The 26,494-nt window shown below is 41.4% G+C and overlaps 1 protein-coding gene across 2 annotated transcripts in view; it reads right to left on the bottom strand.

Moving 5' to 3' along the window:
- Positions 1-26,494, bottom strand: part of itga8 (integrin subunit alpha 8) — a 256,311-nt gene that overhangs the window by 63,331 nt on the left and 166,486 nt on the right. For both annotated transcript variants that reach the window (XM_033012781.1, XM_033012773.1), the window contains exons 21-25: positions 23,903-23,995; positions 19,126-19,205; positions 15,859-15,939; positions 3,304-3,409; positions 1,649-1,807 (exon numbers count right to left, since the gene is read on the bottom strand). In XM_033012781.1, coding sequence (XP_032868672.1) covers positions 1,649-1,807; positions 3,304-3,409; positions 15,859-15,939; positions 19,126-19,205; positions 23,903-23,995 — 519 coding nt within the window. The remainder of the gene's footprint in view (positions 1-1,648; positions 1,808-3,303; positions 3,410-15,858; positions 15,940-19,125; positions 19,206-23,902; positions 23,996-26,494) is intronic.

Genomic DNA, 26,494 nt, shown 5'->3' with positions numbered 1-26,494 from the left:
ATGCTGGTTTACACCAAAGATAGACACAAAGTGCTGGAGTAACTCAGCAGGTCAGGTCTGGACAAAAAGGATGGGTGACGTTTTGGATCGGGACTCTTCTTCAGAGAGGAGGAGCAGGACAGTATACACCCATTCCTTTTATTTTGCTTATCACCTATTGCTTGCTAGCTCCTTTCACCTTTTACACTCTCAGTCACAATGCAGCTGATATCCTAGCTCAATACATTTTCTTGACCCATCTCCATATTCTTTCATTTAGTCATAGAATCATAGAGTCCTACAGTTTGGAAACTTGCCCACACTGGCCAACATGTCCCATCTACACTAGTCCCACCTGCCTGCATTTGGCCCATATTCCTCTAAACTTGTCATATCCACGTACCTGTCTAAATGTTTCTTAATAGCCAGAATGAATTCTGTTTTCAACTTGATCAATGATTGAGCCATCACAGTCCTACAGAAAAGGGGTAGAACTACAAAGGTTCCCTATGCCTTGAATGAAGAATTTTCTCCTTATTTCCATCTAAAATGGCCGATCCCTCAATTTGAAACTACGACCTGTACTTCCAAACTCCCTACCAGGGAAAACATCCTCACTGTATCTACCATATTGAATCTTCTGGGATGCTGTAATTTTCAGTGAGATGACCTCTCATTCTTCTGGCCTCTGAGAGAAAAGAGGGCCGCTTAGCCTGTGCAATCTTTCCTTATATGATAGATTTCCCCAATCCCAGGAATAATGATATGGTACATTTTCTGCAAAGAGTATATCTTTGTTTATGCCAACCAAAACTGTATATCCCACAATGTTCCAGATATAGACTCACCAAAGTCTGAAATAACTGTAGAAACACATCCTTACTCTTGCACTCGATCCTCCAACGATAAAGGCCAACATACCATTAGCTTTCCTCATTACCTTCTACACCTGCTCACTAGCTATCGGTGCGATGCGTCCAAGTGCCTGTGAGCAGCAATATTTCCCAATCCTTCCTTCAACAAAATCTTTCTGGAATTGGAATCTATATACATATTGTCCACATCAATCATTAACTTTAACATTGAAGAACAAAGAATTTACCAAAACATCAAGTTATGATAATGACCAAATTAAACAGTATCCATGTAACTAGCAATAACAGTATCAGTATGGACAGTTGGACAGAAAGCCATCTGTTGCCTCGAGTGTTTTTATCATCACCCAAGTTTGAAACTGAACCAATATCGGGTTATATGATAAGTATGCAAAATCCGTGCTGTTCTGAACAGTGTCCAATCAATTTAACTTGAATTATGTGCTGTTAAATTTGTTTCAAATATGAATCCATTGACTGTACAACGGAGCATAAGAAACCCTTCCCAATCCTGCTTTACCTACACTTCCGTGCACCTGCCGTTACAGATGCAAAATCATTTTTCCTTAGCTTCACATAGCAAGTGTGCTCTTTCAACAAAAAAAAAAGCACATCAATCAGCTACAACCATCATGGCTTGGAATAGTTAAATCACATAAATGTTCATTTTTCAAAATTCATTTGACCTGAACACTTGAGAAGACACTGAGTGCTTAATACCTTCCCAGGTTTTACTCCATTGAATCAATTACTATATATAAATCATTTATAGAAAATGGTAAAGTGATTCATACCTCTAGCTGCAGTGGATTAACTGTGGCATTCATGTGGCAGTGTAAAGGTCCAACTGTTTGCATCTGTAAGACGTACAGTAGATACTCGCCCCGGTAATGTGTCGGCCAGCCCACTTCCATGATCGCAGTGCTGATTGCACTCGGCCCAATGTTGTGCAGCTGAACAAATGTTGGAGAATAATTGCATGCTTTCCTGTTAATAACTCAAAGCAGGATGTCAATAGTATACATAATGGAAGGCCAACGTGACTGCTTCTCATAATACAATGCTGAGGAAAATATCACCCAAGAAGCTTTTGAAAGTGTAGATGAGTTTAAAAAAAAAGTAAAATGGTGCTATAAATGTAAAGGACACTTAGATTAGTACAGAGTAATATGAAATCGACTTTCTCACAGACTATGCAGGTATATTTAAATTCATTAAGTGATATAAATTGGTAGTATTCGTTGATCCTTAATTCAAAAATTAACAGTATAACAGCATCAATAAATCTATATAGTATTTTCATTAATTGTTTTAAACTTCTTGGACAATGCTGAATTGTTCCTCACCTCACCACTTTTTATTTCAATGGGTGATTTTATTGCCTTCAGCAAAATAACTCAAATTCTTTAAACTCGTGAGCCTGGACAAAGAATGTGTCCATGGCATTCTGTGTAAAATAACTAAATGCTTGGCTATATTTCTTTTTTATCCGAAACTGCAGATTCTGGAATCTTGAGCAAAACACAAGGTGCTGGAGGAACTCAGCAGATCAGACAGCAACTATGGAGGGAATGCACAGACGTTATTTTGGGTTGGGCACTTGTCTGAAGTAGGTTCCTGACCCGAAACTTCTTCTGTCCATTCCCTGCGCAGATGCTGCCCGACCTGCTGAGTCTCTCCAGCACTTTATGTTTTTCATTTTATCATCCTATTACTAGAATAAGAAACCAAAGACTTCACTACATAATGTGCCTCAGATGTGCAGAGCTTATTAATTAGCAGTGGTTGTTTAATATTAGCTGGCTATGGGGAATAAGCATCAAAAGTAAGTCCATTAGCGTTTTATTCACTTATTTTCTCACCGTTTTTTTTGTTGAACAAATAGACTCGCACTCAGACACTTCATGGATCAGAACCTATTCCTTGAATTATCAGTTTTATCCCTTAAATTCTTTACTCTGGTAAAATGGTGAAAAACATCACAACACATGACAATGGCAAATTTGAGCCTGCGGGAGAATAATGTTCTGATATACATCGCTTGTCAAGCTAAGAGCCCTTTTACATCATCAGGAAATATCTCTTTCATGTCTGTGTCATAATTAAAAGAAGAGCAACATTGTTTCAACTATGAATGAGGAGGGTGAACTAAAATGTTTTTAAAAATGAAGCCCATGAAATCATTTTGTAACTGTGAAGTTTAAAGGGGTAATTGAAGTTTCTTTCAAAAGCACCATTTTACTTTTAAAATAACCATCATGATATAGAATCTGGAATGAATTATTTAACATGTGTCATACATATGTTCATGGCATCATATATTAATTTAAATTTGAATGAACCAGTCTTTTGTCAGCAGATATTCTATTTCATGACTTCATAATTACTCTTCAGGCATCCATCAAATTAATCGTAAGGACGTTTTTCTTTTATTAGAAAGAGAACTCACTTCAAAAACATGCTGAACTAGTGGTCCAATGTGCTCCTCTTTCTTGGGTCTTTCTTTAACCTTCCAGTCAGAGATGGGCAAGAAGATTTGCTCAGGATGGGACACCCTATCACAAGAACACAATTGCTTAGTCTTTGTGGTCAAGCTGCAGACAACGTTCTCATTAAAGCAGCATGAGAAAAATATAAAGCATGTAATAAACAGGAAAATAAGGCGAGACAGTTGCTCCAAATAAAAAAAAAAAATAAAAAATGCAAATCCAGACTCATAGATGCTTCAACAAAAACCAGTTAAGTCAACATCACACGTAATGTTAAATTAAAAATAAAGCATGTTATCATTCATCCAGACTCAAATGATACAAGATAAAAGTCTGTTAAAGGAATGCTTTTCCATTTCTCTACAAGGCAATTCAAGTAATTAAAATCAGACTAACCACACAGAGACAAACAGATTTCCCTTCCATCCCTGTTCCCATTTTCAAACTGCAAAGTAAACAATTTCTCAAAAGTAATAATGTGTTCTTTCCTTCTCAAATAATAGCCGTAACTATATTTAGTCCATTCTTTTTTTTTTTTAAATCGCTCACAGTGTTACTGGATAGTTTGAAGAGAACTTCTATACCGTTGTGAATAATATTTTTCTTTGTAGTGCACTTCTGATCATTTTGAAACACCAGCTATTTCACATTCTGGTTGTATGTGTGGGTGTAATCCCTGTGGTATGTCCTTCCTGTTTAAGTGATATGAAGTCTCCCCAATCACCCCAGTCTGCAGTCATGTCGTGAAGCAAAGTTTGTTTTTCTTTGCAATTTCCTAATCTTTACCGCTTTCCTCACATTTATGTTTCACTACAATTCCAGGTAATGGAAAATACTTTCATTCATTTAAAGCCAACAGTTGCTCTGTGAATCTAAGACGTGATATTATAATGTTCATCTTTTTTGGAATTTGTTGCTTTTGCATTCTGGAGTGATAATTTCTTTGTGTCATAAAATGATTTCTAAGCTGATGGGAAAAATATGTAAGAATTTTCATCCTTCCACTGAGTAAATGCCACATTGCAAATAAAATAGATACAGGGAATAGCAAATGTTTCCTTGTATTGCCTTTACTGGGTTAGTTTGCAGAGAGCCAAAGAATATCAGATTGCAGTGTGTCTAATGTTTTGGTCAGCAGATTTGCTGGAGACAAAAGTAAAGCAAAGTGTAAAGAAGGGTACAAAGTCCACAAGGGGTGGGCGGGGGGATGCTGCTGCTTCCCCTTAATCAGAAAAACAGATGACAGGGATGGGTGAGAGTGGACATCTACAAGATATTAATAGAATTGCAATTGCAGCACTGCTTCATTTTTGTCAATCAATTTGAAAAAGAAACACATTAGAACCCGTGAGACAAAAAAAATGGGATCATCACTAAGAGGAAGTTCTTAAAATAAAACAATGATCAATACTTTAAATAAACTTCCAGACAAAATGAAAGCCTCATTCAAGAGGCACTCAGAGGGCTTATGTGACTGTGAAAACGCACAGTTGAGAACATACACAGAATAGTGGGGAAGGAGATATTAAAGCAACAAAGCAAGATCATCTCTGGAGACGACCTCTGCTCCTAATAGATGTAATGTTTAAAACAGAGGTTTCTGCTATTGAAGCCTTCGATACTTTTTTCATAAAATATTTATTTTTCCAGTTTCATTATTTCATCTCAAATAAAGAAGAAACCATCCAGCATCACAGGTATTAATGTAGAAAGCTACTGCAGATGCTGGTGAAGATAGACACAAAGTGCTGGAGTGACTCAGTTTTACAGCATCTCTGGAGTGAAAGGATGGGTGATGCCTCGGATTGGGACACCTCTCCAGTCAGAGGAGGTGTCCCGACCTGAAGCGTCACCCTTCCTTTTTCTCTGATCACAGCCATTAGGTTAGCCGCTAATCAGAAAAAATACAGGAAAAAAAGACATAGATTCAAATATGTTTCATATTCTGAAAATATATCCTTACCATGCTATTGAAACTAAATATGCTTCTGAAAGAAAATGACATAGCATGTGGTTTAGTGGCCATTTCCCTCTCTAGGAAGGTACATTAAGGCCACAGATTGATAACTGCAGCTTTTACCGTGATGCTGCTCACACAGGTAGAGAGTTGCAGGCTTGCTTTCTTATGCCTCACTTCGCCACAGAGACCAGACTCGATCCTGACATTGAGTACTGTCTGTCTGGAGTTTGCATGTTCCCATCCTGACCGCGTGGGTTTCCTCCAGGTGCTCTGTTTTACTCCCACATCCTAATGACATGCAGGTTTGTAGGTTAGTTGGCCACTGTAAATTGCCGCTAATATGTAGGGAGTGGATGAGAAGGTGGGATAACACACTAGTGTGAACATGATCAATGGTCAGTGTGGACTTAGTGGGCTGGGGACTGTTTCTGTGCCAGATATTTCAATTCAATTCAATTTCATGAAAACAACCGCTGGGTGCCATGGTGGTGCAGTGGTGGAGTTGCTGCTTTCAAGCTCCAGAAACCCAGGTTCAATCCTGACTACGGGTACTATCTGTACGGAGTTTCTTCGTTCTCTTCGTGACCACATAGATTTTCTCCTGATGCTCTGGTTTCCTCCCACATTCCGAAGGTATACAGGTTTGCAGGTTAATTGACTTCGGTAATAATTGTAAATTGTCTCTGGTGTGTAGGAGGATAGTGCTAGTGAAGAGGGAATGTAGGTCGGCGTGGACTCAATGGGCTGAAGGGCCTGTTTCCATGCTGTGTCACTAAACTAAACTAAACCCAGAAACAATCAAGTGACTATGTGTCCAAGTCAGCAGGGGACATGAATTGGAGACAAACTCTGAGGTGATGACAGCCCTACAATACTCCAGTCACTGTTATTGCCAGTCACAAATGTCATGGGAAGAAAAATGCCGTCGAAATAACGTCAGTGATTTAGTGAAATACATCCAGTGGGCATTACATACACCAGATACAGATTGTGACAATTATTTGGTGGATGGATATTCAATCGAATGTCAGGAGCAGCACGGTGGCGTATCTGGTAAAGCTGGTAAAGCTCTCCCTGTGACCATGTGGGTTTCCCCCAGGTGCTCCGGTTTCTTCCCGCATCGCAAAGAGGTGTGGGTTTGTAGGTTAATTGGTCACTGTAAATTATCCCTGGTTTGTAGGGAGCACATAGAAAAGTGGGTGATCGATGGTCAGTGTGGACTCGGTGGGCCGAAATGCCTGTTTCCATGCTGTATTTCCAAACTAAACTCTGAATGAGAACATTTCATTCAATTTCTTGAGAGCATTTCAGGAGAGCACTGAATACTGCTAATTTGCACCTCATCGACCCTTTCTTCACACTCGCTTCCAATAGTGTGCAACAAGCTTTAAACCTCAGTCATTATCCTGAAATCTGAGACCATGCATTTAGCTGCCTCCTCTATTTCCACCTCTTCCTCCACTATACTTAATTACAGAAGCATTCTGAAAGTTTGCACTGATATTCCTTTACAACCTCTCCATGCTCATTTAAATGATTGAATTGATTGGTAGAAAGATACAGTCTGGAAAAAGGCCTTTCGGCCCACTGAGTCCACCCATTCACATTAGTTCTATGTTATCCCACGTACATCCATTCACTCTGCAGACTAGGGGCAAACTCCAGAGGCCAAACTCGCACGTCTTTGGAATGGAGGAAGAACTGGAGCATCAAGAGGAAACCCATGCAGTCACAGGAGAATGTGCAGACAGCACTCGAGATCAGAGTTGAATGAGGTTCTCTGGCGCTGTGAGGCAGCTCTACCATCTGCACCACTGTGCCGTCAAAGAGACTCACCTCCTATTCACTTGATCCTTTTTGAACTGAACTGTTAACCTAACTTTGCTGATATGGTTAAGAAAGATCTGCAGATGTTGGTAAAATCGAAGGTAGACACAAAATGCTGGAGTAATTCAGCGGGTGAGGCAGCATCTAAGAAGTGTCTCGACCCGAAATGTCGGCAATTCCTTCTCTCCATAGATGCTGTCTCACCCGCTGAGTTACTCCAGCACTTTGCTGATATGGTAAGCAGTTCACTCTCCTGTTTATTTCTCATTCTTAAGAATTAGAGGAAGAATAAGTTAAGAAGCCATTAGATATCTCTTCCTGCCAGAGAGTGGCCTCTCCTACCTCCCCAATCTGTTGATTGCTACTTTCTACCCAAATGCCAGAGATATGTTCACATGTCCTCGCTATCCCTTCCCCAACTTCTCTGCAACTCAAATGCAACATACTTTTCCACTTTTCCTGAACATACGTTCCCACTTTTCCTGTTCTGATGAAAGGTCTCTGACCTGAAATATTAACTTAGTTTCTCCACAGATGCTACCTGACCTACTGATTGTTTCCAGCATTTTCTGTTATTAATTTTATTCTGATTTGTGATTGGCTAACTGTTGAAAGTTATATATGCTTTAAGTTCACGGAAGGATCGAATGATCTAATTGGATCCTTTATCGATTATCATATTCATTTTGGAAAAAAAAAACTATTTTAATTAACATTCCTATCTCCCAGCATGCTGCTACTAAAAACAATTACTGATAAGATAATATAAAAAACTCCAGAATAAAGGGACATGACCGGTAATAAATGAAGCTGGTTTACAAACTTTATCCTGATGATTAGAATCAGCTCAGAATTGCACTGGATTTTTACGCAGTCACAAGCAAAATATATTTGTGTGCCAGAAAGGGAGTCTTTGCTTCACAACATGTCTAGAAGTTTGTTGAGAATGCCATTACAAATATTTTTGAATGTATTGTAATTTGATCAAATAAACCCAAGCAGCATTTACAGGAAGAATAGCTTGCTGAATCAAGATCAAAAAGAAAACTTGGAAATGCAACTTCAAAGAAAAGCAAGAATTTGCAGTTATCCGTTGCATCCCAAATTCCTTCAAGACTCGTGAAAACAATTCCACAGATTCAAAATGGAAGAAGAAAATTATGAAACTACGAGGAGAAGCTGCAAAAGCAACCAATTGCAAAGACTGCAGAACAGGTCTATCACAGGAATGTGTAGACTCTATTGTTTAGTTGGCAATGTCAGGAAGCATGGAAAACATTGAGAACTCTAATCCATTGAAAATAGAAATGTGCAGCACAGACACAGGCCCTTCAGCCCACAAGCCCAGATGCTGCCTCACCCGCTGAGTTCCTCCAGCTTTTTTGTCTACCTGCTGAATTAGTCCAGTGATTTGCATCTACTTCAGCCCACAATGTCCATACTAAATATGATGCCATGTTAAACTAATCTCCTCTACCTGTATGTGAACTATATCCCTCCAATCCCTGCAAAGCCAAGAGCCTTTATTAAAGCCACATAAGCACAACTATTGTGTCTGCCTTGGCAGCACATTCCAGGCACCCACGACTCTCTGTGTAAAAAACTTTCCCCATACTCACCTATGAACTTTGTACCTCTTCAATAATCCAAATATAACTGGATAAAGGTGAATAATAAAAATACGAGGAAGAACAATAGATTTTTTTTAATCCTCTATTGTTATTTTTATTCATTTTATAACTTGTCTTTTAAAAGGTTTTCAGACATGTTATTGAGTTCATCCACAAATGACAAGCAGGAATAATTCATTGGAGCTCTGGACTGACATGTGCTAGTAAGGAGAAGGGATAAGGGAACCTTGAATGACCAGAGAGGTTGTAAATTTGGTTGAAAAAAAGAAAGCATATGTAATGTTTGGGAACATGAAATCAGGCAGGACCTTTGAGGAATATAAAGCAAGCAGGAAGGACCTCAAGCAGGGAATTAGAAGGACCAGAAGCAGCAATGAAATGTCTGAAGAAGGGTCTCGACCCAAAACGTCACCCATTCCTTCTATTCCAGAGATGCTGCCTGTCCTGCTAAGTTACTCCAGCATTTTGTGTCTATTTTCAGTGTCTGCAGTTCCTTCCTACACATGAAATGTCATTGGCGAGTCAGATTAAAGAAAAGCCCGAGGCTTTTAATGCATACATTAAAAACAGTGCGTTAACAAGGGTGAAGACAGGGCCACTCAAGGATAAAGGAGGGAATTTATGTTTGGAGTTAGAGAATGGAGGCAAGGTACTAAATGAGTACTTGGCATTCGTATTCACCAAGGAGGATAGTGAGATCAGTACAGGACATTCCAATATGCTAGAGCAGTTTGAAATCAAGAAGGAGATGATGTTGTCCCATCAAGGTAGTTTGATCCATGAGATTAAAGATGCATTGGGTCTATGGTGACTTGGTAGTTTGGATTCAGAACTGGCTTAACCGTAGTAGATAAGGATGTATACATATCCCACAGTAGGATAGTGGTGTCGGTTATTCTGGCCGGAAGTATGTTCCGCAGGGAGAAGTTGGCAGACAAAACAAAAAAGTGATGGAGCTGTAGACAGTGAAAAATGTTTCAAAGCGTACCGCAGGTTATAGATGAGTTACAGATGTGGGTTAAAAAATGGCAGAAGTGGTTTAATCCAAGCAACTGTGAGGTGTTGCATTGTGTGAGGTCGAATGTAAGGAGAAAGTATACAGTTAATGGCAAGACCCTTAACAGCAGTGATGTACAGAAGTATCTTGGTATTCAAAACCATAGTTCCCTGAAAGTGGCAACACAAGTAGATAGAGTAGTAAAGAAAGCATGTGGTATGCCTGCCTTCATTGGCAGAGGCATTGTGTATCAGTCAGGAAGTCATATTGCAGCTCTATAACACCTTGGTCAGACTGTGTTTGAAGTATTGTGTTGTCTCTTAACAGGAGAGATGTGGAGGCTTCGGAAAGGCTGCTGAAAATATTTTACAGGTTGTTGTCCGGATTGGAAGTTCTTAGCTGTAGGGAGAGATTGGACAAACTTGGATAGAGCAGGGGTTCCCAACCTTTTTCATCCCGTTTACCCCAGGCAACTTTAATAGCACATAACAATGTTATTTCACTTATTTATGAACAACAAATGATGAACAAATACCGGTATACCAGAACCAAACACAGTCAGTTAATGAGAGAAAATATGTACAAATCCAGAATCAACAAATTTACCCCCAGGGTAGGCGAAATTTACCCCCTGGGGGTAAATTTACCCCACGTTGGGAACCCTTGCTCTAGAGTGTCAGAGGATTAGAGGGTGACCAAATAAAAGTTTATAAAATTATGAGAGGCGTAGATATGGTAGACAATCAATTTTTCCCAGGGTGGAAATGTCAAACACTAGAATACGTAGCTTTAAGGTCAGAGAGGGAAAGTCTGAAGGAGATATGTGGGTCATGTTTTTCTACACTGAGAGTGGTGAGTGCCAGGAATGCGCTGTCAGGTGCAGTGATCAAAACAGATACTGCAGTGGCGTTTAAGAGGCTTTTCTCTCGGCATTTGAATATGCAGAGATCGGAGGGATATGGATCACATGCAGACAGAGAATAATTTAACTTTACATCGTGTTCAGCAAGGACATCGTGGGCCAAGGAGTTTGTTCCCCTGCCATACTGTTCTATATTCTATGCTACAGACACACCGTCGGATACCGTTTACTAAGTGAATCGGCTGCAGAATGAATTAATTAAAAAAGGTTCAGCAAAACATTCAGATTGGCCAGACTGGGTGGAAGCCAGATATTTCTATATGATTTAGTTTGAAACAACTTGGAGAGCAATAACCACAAATGTGATTTTGCATTGCTGCAATCAGATAAAGGAAAAGAAAATTGAAAATTAATGGCACACTACCACAGCACTATCAATCATTGCACTGCACCTTCACTTAATAGCCCTATTCCTTCATTGTTGCAGCCAAATCAGCACATACTGTATCCTGGAAGACTGAAAATAGACACGCACGGGAAAATTTGAACAGCCATTTAAAAAGGTTCATTAAAAAATACCATTAAGATAAAAGTGAAGGCAATAAAATAGCTCAAAAATATGAACACATTCATAAAATTGGGAGGTTTAATTCCCTTCATCCTAAGAATGAGTTGCATAATGGAAAATTATACATGTTAGAAGAATATACTGTTGCTTACACACAGTGAAAGCTTTAATGGTGGCACATTGTGTGGGTGTGTGTGTCCATTTAAAATAAAGTGGGCCACTTCACCACCATATTCAAACCAGCATCAAGTGTGGAATTGAGCAAAAAAATCAAAATTTACTGCTGGCTTCTCTAGGTGATCTCTGTTATTTTTCCTTCGTCATTTATTTGCAAATTTCCAGAGCATGGTTCCTCATGTCCTTTTACTTTTTTTCCCTGTCCAAATAATGTGTCTTTATTACGGCTACCGAAAACATCAACCTTACCATTCACTACGGTGGATTTCATTCACCTTTTTATCAACCCATTTGTTAGATCAGTTTCTGCGTTCCTGAATTTTGTTGTTGTCTTCCAAATTGCCAGTACCTAATAGTTCATAGTGTGCAGTTCTGGTTGCCCCTTCATAGAAAGGGTGTGGAGGCTTTGGAGAGGGTGCAGGCGGGGTTTACCAAAATGCTGCCTGTTTTAGAGGGCATTTAGCTATAAGGAGAGGTTGGACAAACTTGTATTGTTTTCTCTGGAGCGCTGGATGCTGAGGGGAAATCTGAAAGAAGTATATAAAATTATGAGAGGCATAAATAGGGTAGACAGTCAGAACCTTTTTCCCAGGGTGGAAATGTCAAACACTAGAGAGCATAGTTTTAAGGTGAGAGGGGCAAAGTTTAAAGGAGATGTGCAAATCTAAGTTTTTTTACAAAGAGAGTGGTGGGTATCAGGAACACTCGACCAGGGATGGTGGTGGAGGCAAATGCAACAGTGACATTTAACAAGCTTTTGGATATGCAAGTAATGGAAGAATATGGATTATGTGCAGGCGGAGATTACTTTAACTTGCCAAGATGTTGATTAAAGACATTGTTGATTGGTCTGTACTGTGCTGTACGGTTTTATGTTCTATGATCACGTGTAAATATAACCAAATTTCCAAACACCAAGGCAAAATCATACATGATTTACTTTTTAAATAACAATGATCCTGCCTCAGACACCTATACACGTGCCATCAGCATGAGAAACTCCTTACCATTTGTTTTCTAGATTTAGCCATTTTCAGTCTACCTGACCCTTATCTTCAGCTGTTCTTTATATCACCCTTTCATACACCTGATATCCAGGCTTACCATCTCCAATGCATTGATCTCTTCTACTTTTTCTGTTTGCTTTGTCAATTAAAAGTAAAATAATTGTAATATAAAAAAGCTCTTTGGAGTCACAAGCGGGGTTACTATGGTGTCGCCATTTGTAATGGTTGAACTGAGAATTTCAACAATTTAAGTCTGTTTGTCGTCAAGTCCGTTTACCACCCTATAGAGGTAAAATAATTTTTATAACGGTTAAAGAGGGAGCAATTTATGTTGTATGAAAATGTTCAATAAATTTTCTCCAAGTCTTATCAAATTTAACTAAGGGTTCAACAGTGTCACTCCTCATTTTTTCCACCATGTTCTCACAAACAACGGTACAGAAATAGTGGGCGGCACAGCTGAGCAGTGGTAGAGTTGCTGCCATTGAGCAGGGTTCGATTCTGACTAAGGGTGCTGTCTGTATGGAGTTTGTACATTCTCCCTGTGACCGCGTAGATTTTCTCCGAGTGCTCCAGTTTCCTCCCACAGTACAAAGACGTACAGGTCTATTGGTAAATTGACCGGTAAAATTGTACGTTGTCCCCAGTGTGCGGAATAGTGCTACTGTAAGGGATGATCACTGGTTTGCACGGATTTGGTGGGCCGAAGAGCCTATTTCTGCACTGTATCTCCAAAGTAAAGTAAAGAAGCTTGAAAGTGCGCACTATCAGACTTATGAAAAACTTCTTCCCCTCTGTTATCAAACCTCTGAGCCGTCCTTCCATAAGCTAAAGTACAGTCCCAATTACCTAATCTACCTCATTGCAGACATTGGATTTTTTTTCTCTGGAACCATTATGCTACAATGCTGAGAAGCTATATTCCGTACTTTGGTATTTTTCATTTTGTTCTACCTTTTGTATTTACGTATAGTATTATCTGATTTTATTGGATAGCATGGAAACAAAAACTTTTCATGTACCTCGGTACAGTGCGCTCTGCGTAGGATCAATCCACGCAAGGCTGTAGGCCCGGATGGAGTCCAGGGAAGAGTATTAAAGGACTGTGCTGGACAGCTGGCGGAGGTATTCACGAGAATCTTCAATCTGTCTCTATCTCTGGCAACGGTCCCCAAGTGCCTGAAAACAGCCACCATAGTGCCGGTGCCGAAAAAGTCCAAAATCACCAACCTCAACGGCTACCGCCCGGCTGCCCTGACTCCAATCCCTATGAAGTGCTTCGAAAGGCTGGTCCTCTCCCATATTAAATCCAGCATCCCTGCCTCACTGGACTCCCATCAATTTGCATACAGGGCAAATAGATCGACAGGGGATGCCATCTCTCTGGCCCTTCACACTGTCCTGACTCACCTGGACAGACAGGGCACGTATGTGAGGATGCTCTTAATTGACTATAGCTCTGCATTCAATACGGTCATCCCCACCAAGCTCACCACCAAACTCCACCAGCTAGGCCTCAGCTCACCGATATGCGCTTGGATCCTGAACTTTCTCACGGAGTGACCGCAGGCAGTGAGACTGGGCCCGCACCTGTCCTCCACCATCACCCTGAGCACCGGCACACCACAGGGTTGTGTACTAAGCCCCATGCTCTACTCCCTCTTCACTCACGACTGTGTCCCTGCATTCGACACCAACACCATCGTGAAGTTTGCAGACGACACAACAGTGATTGGGCTGATCACCAACGGTGATGAAACAAACTACAGAGCGGAGGTGCAGAACCTGGCGGACTGGTGCGCCAATAACAACTTGGCACTAAACACCTCCAAGACCAAGGAGCTGATTATTGACTTCAGGTGGTCCCATTCTGGAGAATACGCCCCAATCTCCATTTACGGGGAAAGTGTGGAGAGAGTGTCCAGCTTTAAGTTTCTGGGCACTCACTTTTCAGAAGACCTCACATGGTCCACGAACACCGCCGCGCTGGTCAAGAAGGCGCAGCAACGACTGTTCTTCCTGAGGACATTAAAAAAGACTGGTCTGCCCCAACAGCTGCTGACAACGTTCTACCGCTGCACCACAGAGAGCATACTAACGTATGGCATCTCTGTGTGGTATCTCAGCTGCACGGAGGCGGAGAGGAGAGCTCTTCAGCGCGTCGTCAACAGAGCGCAGCGGATCATCGGGACAGAGCTACCAGCCTTGGAGGGCATCTACCACACGCGGTGCCTCAGGAAGGCCCTCAGCATCCATAAGGACTCATCACACCCCTGCCACGGTCTGTTTCAACTACTTCCCTCCGGCAGACGTTACAAGGCCTTCTACGCCCGAACCTCCAGACTCAGGAACAGTTTTATCCCAAGAGCTATAGCGGCTCTGAACCGGCCCTAATGAGTGCCCCCCCACCCACCCCCTTTGGACAGTCTCCCTCGGATGGTCACGTCAATCAATTCAGCTTGCTTATTTATGTATTGTATTTATTTACCTTTCTTGTACATCAGTGGAGCTGCATACTAAATCTCGTTGCACTGACGTGCAATGACAATAAAAGATATTATTATTATTATTATTATTATTATTATTATTATAGTAAACCTAGCTTCATCAGTGTTGGCTGTGAGATAAATATGGACCAGGAGGCTCTGTTGAAAGAGGACCATGGGACGTTTCCTATCCAACTGAGAGAGTGGGGGAGAATTGACTTCATCTGTAAAAAATGTGTCGCTCAAACGATGCTGCAGTCTATTATGCACTAGACTGACTGCCAGTATAGATTGTGTTTGAGGCTTTTGAACCCATGACCGTTTGGCCTGCAGGAGACAGTGCTGGGTGCAGAGCCATGGTGACAATGAAAGGACTGATTCAAAAAAGCCAGCCCTTTGTAAATGATTGAGCAGATTTTTTTTTTTTGTACCCTATACCAATTACTATGAACCTTGGGATGTGTTTAAAAACTGTCAATACGAGGCTGGCTGCCTGTTACATAACTCTCCAAATTTCACTGCTTTTACTGAAAGTCTGGTTTAACTCACTCAGCTGTTTGTCCTTATTTACGGCAGTTTCCATTGTGCTGTGTGCGGAGGGTGCTGGACTGCTGAAGGAGTTCACGAAACAAGTCATCAAAGTGATAGAAAGCAGAGGTGGAGGAGGAGGTGAAAAGCAGGAAGTCCCAGGCAGCAGATACCAGACAGAAGAGGTTCATGCCAGCAACCCACACAACACTTAAAGCAGGATTGTCGGATTATTGTCCTGATTCTGAAACATGGTGAATTTTAACATGAGAAAAGAGGGAGTGTTCGGGTGGGAATATGTCACCCCAATTATTCTGACACTGCGGCACTGGCCTACATCAAGGTTCACATTTTCTTTATTAATCAAAGTATTCAGACTAACCGTGAATGCAATAGCTAAAGCCATAAACAATACTGTTGCAGTTTACAGAACTGGTTTCGAAGTAATGAAGGACAGTGTCGGTACACTCACCCTCGAAGGTCAACCTGAGAGACAGCACTGACATTGATCTGCAGTTGGACGAGGTTGCTGTTTGGATTGTCCTTATTTGAACTGAAAAGCAAGGCAGATAAAAGCTTTAGGAGAAAATTCAATTTGTCATCTTTGCAATGCAGAAATCAAAATTCGAGAAATTATATTAAAAACATATGTTAGATGAATTATACCATGCTCGATTTTTAACATCACAAATACAGCATATAAATGAAATAATTTGTAAGCTTGTCAAAGAATTTGTTAAAGATTGATTTGAGAGCCAAAATAACAAAAACAATTCATTCGTGTTTATTGAGGTGAAGGAATACAAAATCCAGATTTCAATTGAACTCATAAAAATACTTCATAACAATTAAGCCACTCTGGCTTTATCATAAAAAGCAAAGGTCTGGAGTAACTCGACGGGTCAGGCAGCTTCTCTGGAGAACATGGATAGGTGACATTTCGGGTCGGGACCCTTCTTCAGACTGATTGTAGTGGGGAGGGCGATGGGGAGATGGCTGGAAAAGCCTGGCAAGTAAATCTTCATCTGTTGTTCCTTTATTCTACATTTTACTACCCTGTTTTTTGATTGTTTTGTGCATTTACTTTGAAAATTGCAATACCGCGAGTGTGAATGATGAACAGCTTAGAGACCCACTCAAATCTGGGTGCTTTTGCATCGATTTACCTCTCCACCCATCCTTTTTCTATTCTTATTTTATTTATGATAATATATTCAGAGGAAGAGGGTTAACTGCAAAAGGAACAGATTTGGCTTTTGCCCTTGCTTGCTCAATAATCATTCATCAGAGACATTTTTACATAATTTCATTTTCAAGTGGTTTCATTAAAAATAAAACCATTTATTTAAAAATCATATACTAGGCTAATGTAGAGGATTACATGACCATTAGCATCTGATCAGCATATGCATTGACAATAGGTCAATTTTGCTTTTCTTTTTAATGCACAGAAGCTGCCCAACATAGCAACTAAGTTTAGAACATGGAACATAGAACATTACCATGCAGAACAGAACAGGCCCTTCAGCCAAATATGGTGCCAAGATATTACTTATCCACCTACACACAACATGTCCTTCCATCCCATGCTTATCTATGTGCCTAATAAAAGTATTTTAATAAAAGTGCCTAATAAAAGTATTTTAATAAAAGTGCCTAATAAAAGTATTTTAAATGCCACTAACATATCTACCTCAACCACCACCCCCCACCAACAGGTTACAGGCACCATCTGTGTAAAAACTTTCCCATCTCCTTTAAACTTTATCCCTCTTAATTTAAAGCCATGCACCCTACTATTTCTCCATCCTGGGAAAATGATTCTGACTGTCTACGCTATCTATGTCTCTCACAATTTTATATTCTTCTTATCAGTTAATTGAGTCATAGAGTCATACAGCATGGAAACAGGTCGTTTAGCCCAACTTGCCCACACCAACCAACATGTCCCATCTACACTAGTCCTACCTGCCTGCGTTTGGCCCATATCCCTCCAAACCTGTCCTATCCATGTCCCTGACTAAATGTTTCTTAATCTTACAAATTTACTGAACAAACATTAGAAACAGCAGCAGAAGTGACCGATCACAGCCTCAAGTCTGCTCCACCATTCAATAAGATTATGGCTGATCCATTTTTGTCTTCAACACAAAGTTCCTGTTATTTCATCATTCACATGACTTTCTTGCAGTTCAAATGCAGAGAATTTTCCATCCAGAAAAGATTCTAGTACTCTGTTTCTGCAGTTGTCTGGAATAGAGAATTCCAAAGCTTCACTGCCCTATGGGGGGATTCCTCCTCTTCTCTGTTGGAAACAGATGATCCTTCTTTGTGCAACAGTGGCCCCCACCCCCTGATGTGTTCTGGGAAACACATCCTCTCAACATCCACTCATTGTTTCCCCTCAGAATTGTATTTTCTCCAATAAAATCACTTCCAATTTTTCTAAACTCCAGTGAAAATAGGCCTAAGCGAATCAAAAAAGGACACAAAGTGCTGGAGTAAATCAGGGGGTCAGGCAGCATCTCTGGAGAGCATAGGTAGGTGACATTTCGAGTTGGGACCCGTCCTGACCCAAATCGTCATTGTCATCATCATTGTCATAGTTGTAAACATCAATGGGCACGGTGCCTTACAATGCTGTACGACAGTGATCGCAACTTCTACTGAAGTGTGGATGGACGTTGGCTCGCTAGGAGCTCATCCGCCCTTTGACAGGTCTTGTTTTTGATCCTGCTGGGTGTCCACAGCCCCCTCCTCACCTGGCAAACCAGGTGGGGGAGATGGTTTAATTACCGACTATCCGACCATGGAGCAGGTAGCACGGGATTACATGGTACCTAGGCGGTGGGAACTCCCCCCGATCAGATCCGAAAGATCACCTAATAGTACTGTTCTTCAGACATGGGAACTTGATGTGGTGACTAATAGAGAAACGTGGCTCAAAAAGGGGCAGGATATTCCCAGAAACAAAGCATTCAGGAAGAATAGGGAAGGAAATAGTAGTGGTGTTCCAGAGAATATTACAATTCTTGAGAAGTCAATGGTGGAATTGATTTTTTTCAGCTAACAAACTGGAGAGGGAACATTACATGGCACGATGAATTATATAAGGCACTATGTGGTGAAAATAAGAAGGGAGATGACAAAAATGGGTAATTCTAATCATACAATGAAAACCGGAAAAACCGTTAAAGCGAAATAGAGAGGGAGATGAAGAGGTTCTAAAATGGTGCAAGTGTAGCGGTGCCTGCTGGCGCACGCAGGTATCGAACCCGGCGTTCGGAAGCCGCGGTCACGTGACTCGGGAGGGGCTGCTTGTTTTCGCGCGGCAGTTCAGCACTGACCACCGTTGTGGCCAGACGTGTCAAGAGAACCTGTACACTGAAGAGTGAATTTCCGAATAAAAATTTGTTTAAAAGTTCAGTTGTCGTTCTTGAGACTGCCAAACAAGATCATTTATTAATTGCTCACACAAATTCTAAACACTATCTAAACACCATTACATTTTAGCAGCTTCTGAGCAGCTCTGTGTACTTGGCTTGCTTTACTTGCTGTGTATACATATTGTTTGATACGTGCCGATGATAAGTGGGGCACAGTGCATTCTTCCAGAAGGTCGTCCACATTGAGTTTAGGCAGATTGATAGATTTCATCCCAGTTCACCGAGTGAAGGCCAATTAGCTTATTTTTAATTTTTATTTCAATGGATGGCAACGGGACCGATTTACGACTCACCTTTTGATCTGCAGGGTAAAACTGAGATTGACATCTACCTTCTCCAGGCGTTCAACTGAGAAACGCAGCCCGACTGACAGCTGGAGAGAAGAAAACAAATTAAGGTATTAACCATCAACAACTGCTGGAGCTACTGTCCAACTCCTGCTGTGGGCCACAGCAATAAACAATGGCACCAAACAAACTAAATCCACCACAATATCTATGCCATAACATGGCGTCCAAAACTGAACACAATACGCTAAACGCGGCCTCACCAACGTCTCAGACAACTGCAACATGACCTCCCAACTTCTCTACTCAATGCATTGACGGATGAAGGCCAATATGCGAAAAGTCTTTTTGACCACCCTATCTACCTGAGATGGCACTTTCAATTAACTGTGTCCCTGTACTCCTGGATCCCTCTGCTCTACAACACTCCCCAAAGCCCTGCCGTTCATTGTGTAGGTTATGCCCGTGTTAGTGCTCCCAAAATTCAACATTTTGTTGTATTAAATTCCATCAACCATTCCTCAGCCCACCTGCCCAACTGATCAAGATCCTGCTGCAATTTTTGACAACCAATTTTTGACAACTATGACTATCAACATCATCATGACTATCTACAATATAACCCACTTTTGTGTCATCCGCAAACTTGCTAACCATGCCATGTAGGTTCTCATCCAAATCATTGATATAGATGACAAACAGCAATGGCCCAGCACCTAACCCTGCGGTACACTATTAGTCACAGGCCTCCAGTCCAAAAAGCAACCTTCCACCATCACCTCTGCTTTCTTCCAAGAAGCCAATTTTCGATCAATTCAGTTATCTCTCCTTGGATCCTGTGCGATCGAACCTTCCACAACAGCCTACCATGTGCAACTTGTCAAATGCCTGATTAAAATCCATGTTTACAATGTCTACAGCTCTGCCTTCATCGACCTTTTTGGTCCCATCCTCAAAAAACCCAATGAGCCGCGACCTCCCACTTACAAGTTGCTTTGGCAAGTAACGTAAAAGTAAATCCGAAGGGTTTCTACCGCTATATTAATAGCAAAAGGATAACGAGGGATAAAATTGGTCCATTAGAGAGTCAGAGTGGCCAACTATCTGCAGAGCCAAAAGAGATGGGGGAGATATTGAACAGTTTCTTTTCTTCGGTATTCACCAAGGAGAAGGATATTGAATTATGTGAGGTAAGGGAAACAAGTAGAGTAGCTATGGAAACTATGAGGATCAAAGAAGAGGAAGTACTGACACTTTTGAGAAATATAAAAGTGGATAAGTCTCCAGGTCCGGACAGGATATTCCCTAGGACATTGAGGGAAGTTAGTGTAGAAATAGCAGGGGCTATGGCAGAAATATTTCAAATGTCATTAGAAACGGGAATAGTGCCGGAGGATTGGCGTACTGCGCATGTTGTTCCATTGTTTAAAAAGGGGTCTAAGAGTAAACCTAGCAATTATAGACCTATTAGTTTGACGTCAGTGGTGGGCAAATTAATGGAAAGAATACTTAGAGATAATATATATAAGCATCTGGATAAACAGGGTCTGATTAGGAACAGTCAACATGGATTTGTGCCTGGAAGGTCATGTTTAACTAATCTTCTTGAATTTTTTGAAGATGTTACTCGGGAAATTGATGAGGGTAAAGCAGTGGATGTTGTGTATATGGACTTCAGTAAGGCCTTTGACAAGGTTCCTCATGGAAGGTTGGTTAAGAAGGTTCAATGGTTGGGTATTAATGGTGGAGTAGCAAGATGGATTCAACAGTGGCTGAATGGGAGATGCCAGAGAGTAATGGTGGATGGTTGTTTGTCAGGTTGGAGGCCAGTGACGAGTGGGGTGCCACAGGGATCTGTGTTGGGTCCACTGTTGTTTGTCATGTACATCAATGATCTGGACGATGGTGTGGTAAATTGGATTAGTAAGTATGCAGATGATACTAAGATAGGTGGGGTTGCGGGTAATGAAGAAGAGTTTCAAAGTCTACAGAGAGATTTATGCCAGTTGGAAGAGTGGGCTGAAAGATGGCAGATGGAGTTTAATGCTGGTAAGTGTGAGGTGCTACATCTTGGCAGGACAAATCAAAATAGGACGTACATGGTAAATGGTAGGGAATTGAAGAATGTAGGTGAACAGAGGGATCTGGGAATAACTGTGCACAGTTCCATGAAAGTGGAATCTCATGTAGATAGGGTGGTAAAGAAAGCTTTTGGTGTGCTGGCCTTTATAAATCAGAGCATTGAGTATAGAAGTTGGGATGTAATGTTAAAATTGTACAAGGCATTGGTGAGGCCAATTCTGGAGTATGGTGTACAATTTTGGTCGCCTAATTATAGGAAGGATGTCAACAAAATAGAGAGAGTACAGAGGAGATTTACTAGAATGTTGCCTGGGTTTCAGCAACTAAGTTACAGAGAAAGGTTGAACAAGTTAGGGCTTTATTCTTTGGAGCGCAGAAGGTTAAGGGGGGACTTGATAGAGGTTTTTAAAATGATGAGAGGGATAGACAGAGTTGACGTGGAAAAGCTTTTCCCACTGAGAGTAGGGAAGATTCAAACAAGGGGACATGACTTGAGAATTAAGGGACTGAAGTTTAGGGGTAACATGAGGGGGAACTTCTTTACTCAGAGAGTGGTAGCTGTGTGGAATGAGCTTCCAGTGAAGGTGGTGGAGGCAGGTTCGTTTTTATCATTTAAAAATAAATTAGATAGTTATATGGATGGGAAAGGAATGGAGGGTTATGGTCTGAGCGCAGGTAGATGGGACTAGGGGAGATTATATGTTCGGCACGGACTAGAAGGGTCGAGATGGCCTGTTTCCGTGCTGTAATTGTTATATGGTTATATGGTTACAAAACCACATTCACTATCGCTAATCAGCCCTTGTCTATCTAAATGCTTGTATATCCTATCTCTCAGAATACTCTAGTAACTTTCTGACCACAGACATTAAGCTCACTGGCTTGTAGTTCCCATTCATTTCCCTGCAGCCCTTCTTAAATAGAGGACCACCAGTCCTCTCACCAGTCTTCCGGCACCTCGCCTCTATTTAACGACAACTCATAAATCTCTAGCTTCCCACAATGTCCTCAGATATATCTGATCAAGCCCAGGAGATTTGTCTATCTTCATACGCGTCAGGACCTTTAGCACCTCTGCGACCATAATACTGACAGAACCATCACTATCACTCACACCTACACAAAAGCAACTTCATTGCCTTTGCACTGACAGTGCAGCACAACTTCCTAGTTGCATACTGACTTATTAAACTTCATGGTGTTATCCAGCAGGGAAATAGGCCCCTCAGCCCAACTTGTCCATGCCGATCAAGGTGCTCCATCTAAGCAAGCTCCATTTGCCGACCTTTGACCCCATATCCCTCTAAACCTTTCCTATCCATGTATCTTTTAAATGCTTTTATAGTACCTGCCTTAACTACCTCGTCTGACAGCTTGTTCCATATACCCATCACCCTATGAGTGAAAAAATTGCCTCTCAGGTTAATTCTGTTCCTGTTAATTCTTTCCCCTCTCACCTTAAATCTATGACCTCTGGTTCATAATTCCCCTACCTGGGGTAAAATATTCAGTGCATTCACCTTATCTATTCCCCACATGATTTTATACACCTCTGTAAGATCACCCCTCTGCCTCCTGTACTTCAAGAAATAAAGTCCTAGCTTGTCCAACCTCTTCCTCTCACTCAAACCCTCGAGTCCTGGCAACATCACTCTTAACATTTCTACTATTAGCAATGAATCAACGATCCAATTAACTCTAATCAGATGTTAAAATTACTGCTGAACATAAATTTACATCCAATTATGAGTGTTTATACGTCTATTTTTAGAGATCAACATGGGGATAGATTGAGGCTCAGATCTGACAATTTTGGTACAAAACCAGTGCCTGCCACACAACATTATCCTAACTACTTGCTGCACCCAATATAATTTAAAGCTACGAAGCAAGAACAGGGAAACGATATACAGTTTGGTCAATAACATTCTCTTGAAATAATGTACCCAATGCATTCCTGCTGTCAACTATTCTCTTTAACTGGTGAAATTATTACCTTTTTGCCACAGAGTCTGCTTTACCAATTGTCTAAATCTAGACTTGAGCTCAGAGAAATATATTTGGTATATATTTATTTATATATTAAATAATATATATTACATAAATATATATAATATATATTAATTATATGTAAATTATAAATATTTATTTCTTAACATAAATTTTGGTTATATATGGCTAGATGAAAGCCATTGGTTCAGTAATCCTGTCATACACATTCAAAAGGCCTCATCAATATACCAAAAGGGGGACAAGGGTATTTGTTCAGTGTGAGTAGGTTATTAAACAGTACTTAAAAGTTTCATTTTTTGTTTGGATACACAGTCTGGGAACATTAAGCTTACTTGGTTCATATGACACAAATGCAAGTAATGCTGTCATGATAGCTGCATTAATAAAGGGCACAGTATTGTGAAAATAAGCTTGCCAAATTATTTATAGCATGGGAATAGAGAAACAATGTGCCAGCTTATGAAACCAGCTCAAATGATGCCAAAATGCAATTCAGAGCCAATACTTTCCAAACACTTGTCTGAAGTTCCTCTCTGGTATTTCAGTACACACAATAAATTTACAAACCTAAAAACATCTTAAATATTAATATGGAAATGCAGTTCAGTGATAGCTTCTCATTTTATTCACCATTTCCATCATGTGAAAAAAAATGAATATGTTTTAAATGCCTTTTATTTTTACTTACATTGGTTCCAGCTGCCATGGGATTTCCCAAATAACAGACAAGCATTTTAGTTGAATTTTCTACATTATGGGCACAGCTTAGCTTGCTCAATGCCTGGGGGACAAAGAAAAAGGTGTCAAAAACCATAAGCTTTGTGCAACTTCAGAAAGATTTTTTTTTCAGCATTAAAAACTCAGAGGCACTTTTTATGGATAGTCATAGTTCCAGATTAGGTGGCACACAAATAGACATATACAGTTGATGGTGTAATTTTAAGAAATACCCTGTACTTCATTCCCACTAAACAGCAAAGATACAATAAAACAGGTGGAAACCAAAGCATAAGCTATTTCCAACAGGCCAAAAAAATTGTTTTAGTTGTTACAAACAAAAACGCAGTACTAGGCAAGGGGCCTCATGAGCCGCACACATTTTACATGAACTCAGTGTATCTGGTGCACTGTTCAAGTCTCCAAACTGCATTCTTAGGTCTGGTCCTGATGTGCATTGTTTTCAGGACATTAACCAGCATGGAACACAACAGAAGTGTGGACATTTGGCACCACAGGAAACGTTGCAAGCATCAAAGTTCTTTAAAGGTGGAAAATAAAGAACTACATCGTAATCATTACTTTTTACAGCATTAGCCCCTACGGTTGTTTAAATTATATTTGGATAGCAAACCTCATTGTGAAAGAATTATGATTCTCTATATACTCCAACAATATAAGGTGATGCAAAGTAATGATCTTTCAGAAAATAATTGTCACATTGTTCCATTAGTTTTGAAACGATCACTGAACATAAAAAGGTACAGTTCCATAAAGTAAGTGCACTTCAGTTCAATTTTACATCCTCCATCATATTTCTTTACTGTCTATTACATGTACACAATTCGGTGGGAGCGCTGCAAGCCGGCGCCCTGTCAGCAGCGTGTCAGTTCTTTTCTGTTTTTTTTGTTTTTTTAGTATGGTTTAAAGTATGTTTTTAATGTTTCTCTGTATGTCTTGTGTGGGGGGTGGTGTGGGGGGGTAAGGGGGAAACCGCTTTGGTCGCCTCCTCCACGGAGAGGCGACTTTTTCCAGGTCGCCTCCCCCGTGGCCTAACAGCAAGGATCGGCGCGGCCTTTCCTGGAGACGCGACTGGGGCTTCAGCGGCGGGCGCAGCATGGACTCTCGGCGTGGAGCGGGCGAGCCCTCACTGGGGCTCGCCGGAGGGGAGCGCTCCGTTTCGCTGGCCCGTGGCAGCTGGCAGCCCGAAGCCGCGGTCTGCACAGCTCCAGCTGGCGCGGCGTCTACAGCCCGGGATCTCACGTTGGGGACCCAGGGGGAGGAAGAAGCTCCATCGGCCGGCCCGCGGCCGACTTCTACCGCGGGCGCGGTGGCGACTTACCATCACCCCTGGAGGAGAGCTTCGTCTGTCGGCCCTGTGGTCTGCGGTGCTTCTGGCTGCGGCGCGAACTTTAAATCTTGGACCGCCGGCCTGCGGCCTACACCAGCCTGAAGCCGCGGTCTCCAGTGGGGAAGAGCCGATCCTGGACTTACCTTGACTTTTGCCTTGTCCTTTTACCATCTGGACGCCCGCAGCGACGGCTGCGGAGGGTTGAGGTCCTGACCACGGGGGAAAATGGAGGAGGACTGGCCAATTCCTGTGCCTTCCACCACAGTGATGAATGCTGTGGTGGATGTTTGTGTTAAATGTTTATTGTGTTTGTGTGTTCTTTATAATTGTACCGCTGCTGACAAATTAATTTCACTTGAACTTTATGTGCAATGTGACAAATAAAACTGATTGATTGATTGATTGATTGATTGATTGATTGATTGATTGATTGATTGATTGACAATTGCTTGGATGTTGTATTTCTAACAGTAAACTCAGCCTAGACTGGTTTGGGCCAAGGAGCATTTTCCATAGTGTTTGATTCTCTGACTCTAAAATGTTTCCAACTTTGATCTTGTAAGACTTTGGTTGGAAAAAATGTCAACGTGGGATTATTATTTAACAAACTACAAAAGTTGTTCCTGAACAGACAAATCAGCCATTGTGCCTTCAGTTCTATTCTTTTAACGTATCATAAGTGTTTGACGGCACTGGAGTTTAGAAGAAAGAGGGGGGACCTCATTGAACCACACAGAATATTGAAAGGGTTGGATAGAGTGGATGTGGAGAGGATGTTTCCACAAGGGTACCCGGACGTGGCGACGAAGGACGAGAAGCCGAAGCAAAGAAGTGGAAGCCAAATAACTGAACGGAAACGAAGCCGAAAAGCCAACTAACCGAAAGGGTGTGACGCCTAAAAGCCAACTCTCTGAACAGCTGCTATGCCGAAACGCCAACAAACCGAAAGGCCGCGCCGCCTAGAAGCCAACTCACCGATAGGCCGCTGTGCCGAAAAGCCAAATAATGGACATGGCGTTGCCGGGGGGGGTGGGACTTGTCAGCGATTGGTCCAGACCGCCGCGTCCATCACATCACTGGCCGGGGGAGACGGGAGGGTGGGGGTCATTTTCCCACACAAGACCGCCCTGGGCTGGAGGGTGACTGGGGATTTTGAACCCGAGCACCAAGTTATAAGCGACCGAAGGAGTGCATCCCTCGGGACAGCCCCGA

Source organism: Amblyraja radiata, chromosome 2 (genome assembly GCF_010909765.2).
Source record: "Amblyraja radiata isolate CabotCenter1 chromosome 2, sAmbRad1.1.pri, whole genome shotgun sequence".
NCBI classification, from domain to species: Eukaryota; Metazoa; Chordata; class Chondrichthyes; order Rajiformes; family Rajidae; genus Amblyraja; species Amblyraja radiata.
Note: the sequence above shows the minus strand (reverse complement) of the source record. Positions and strands in the feature narration are given on the sequence as shown.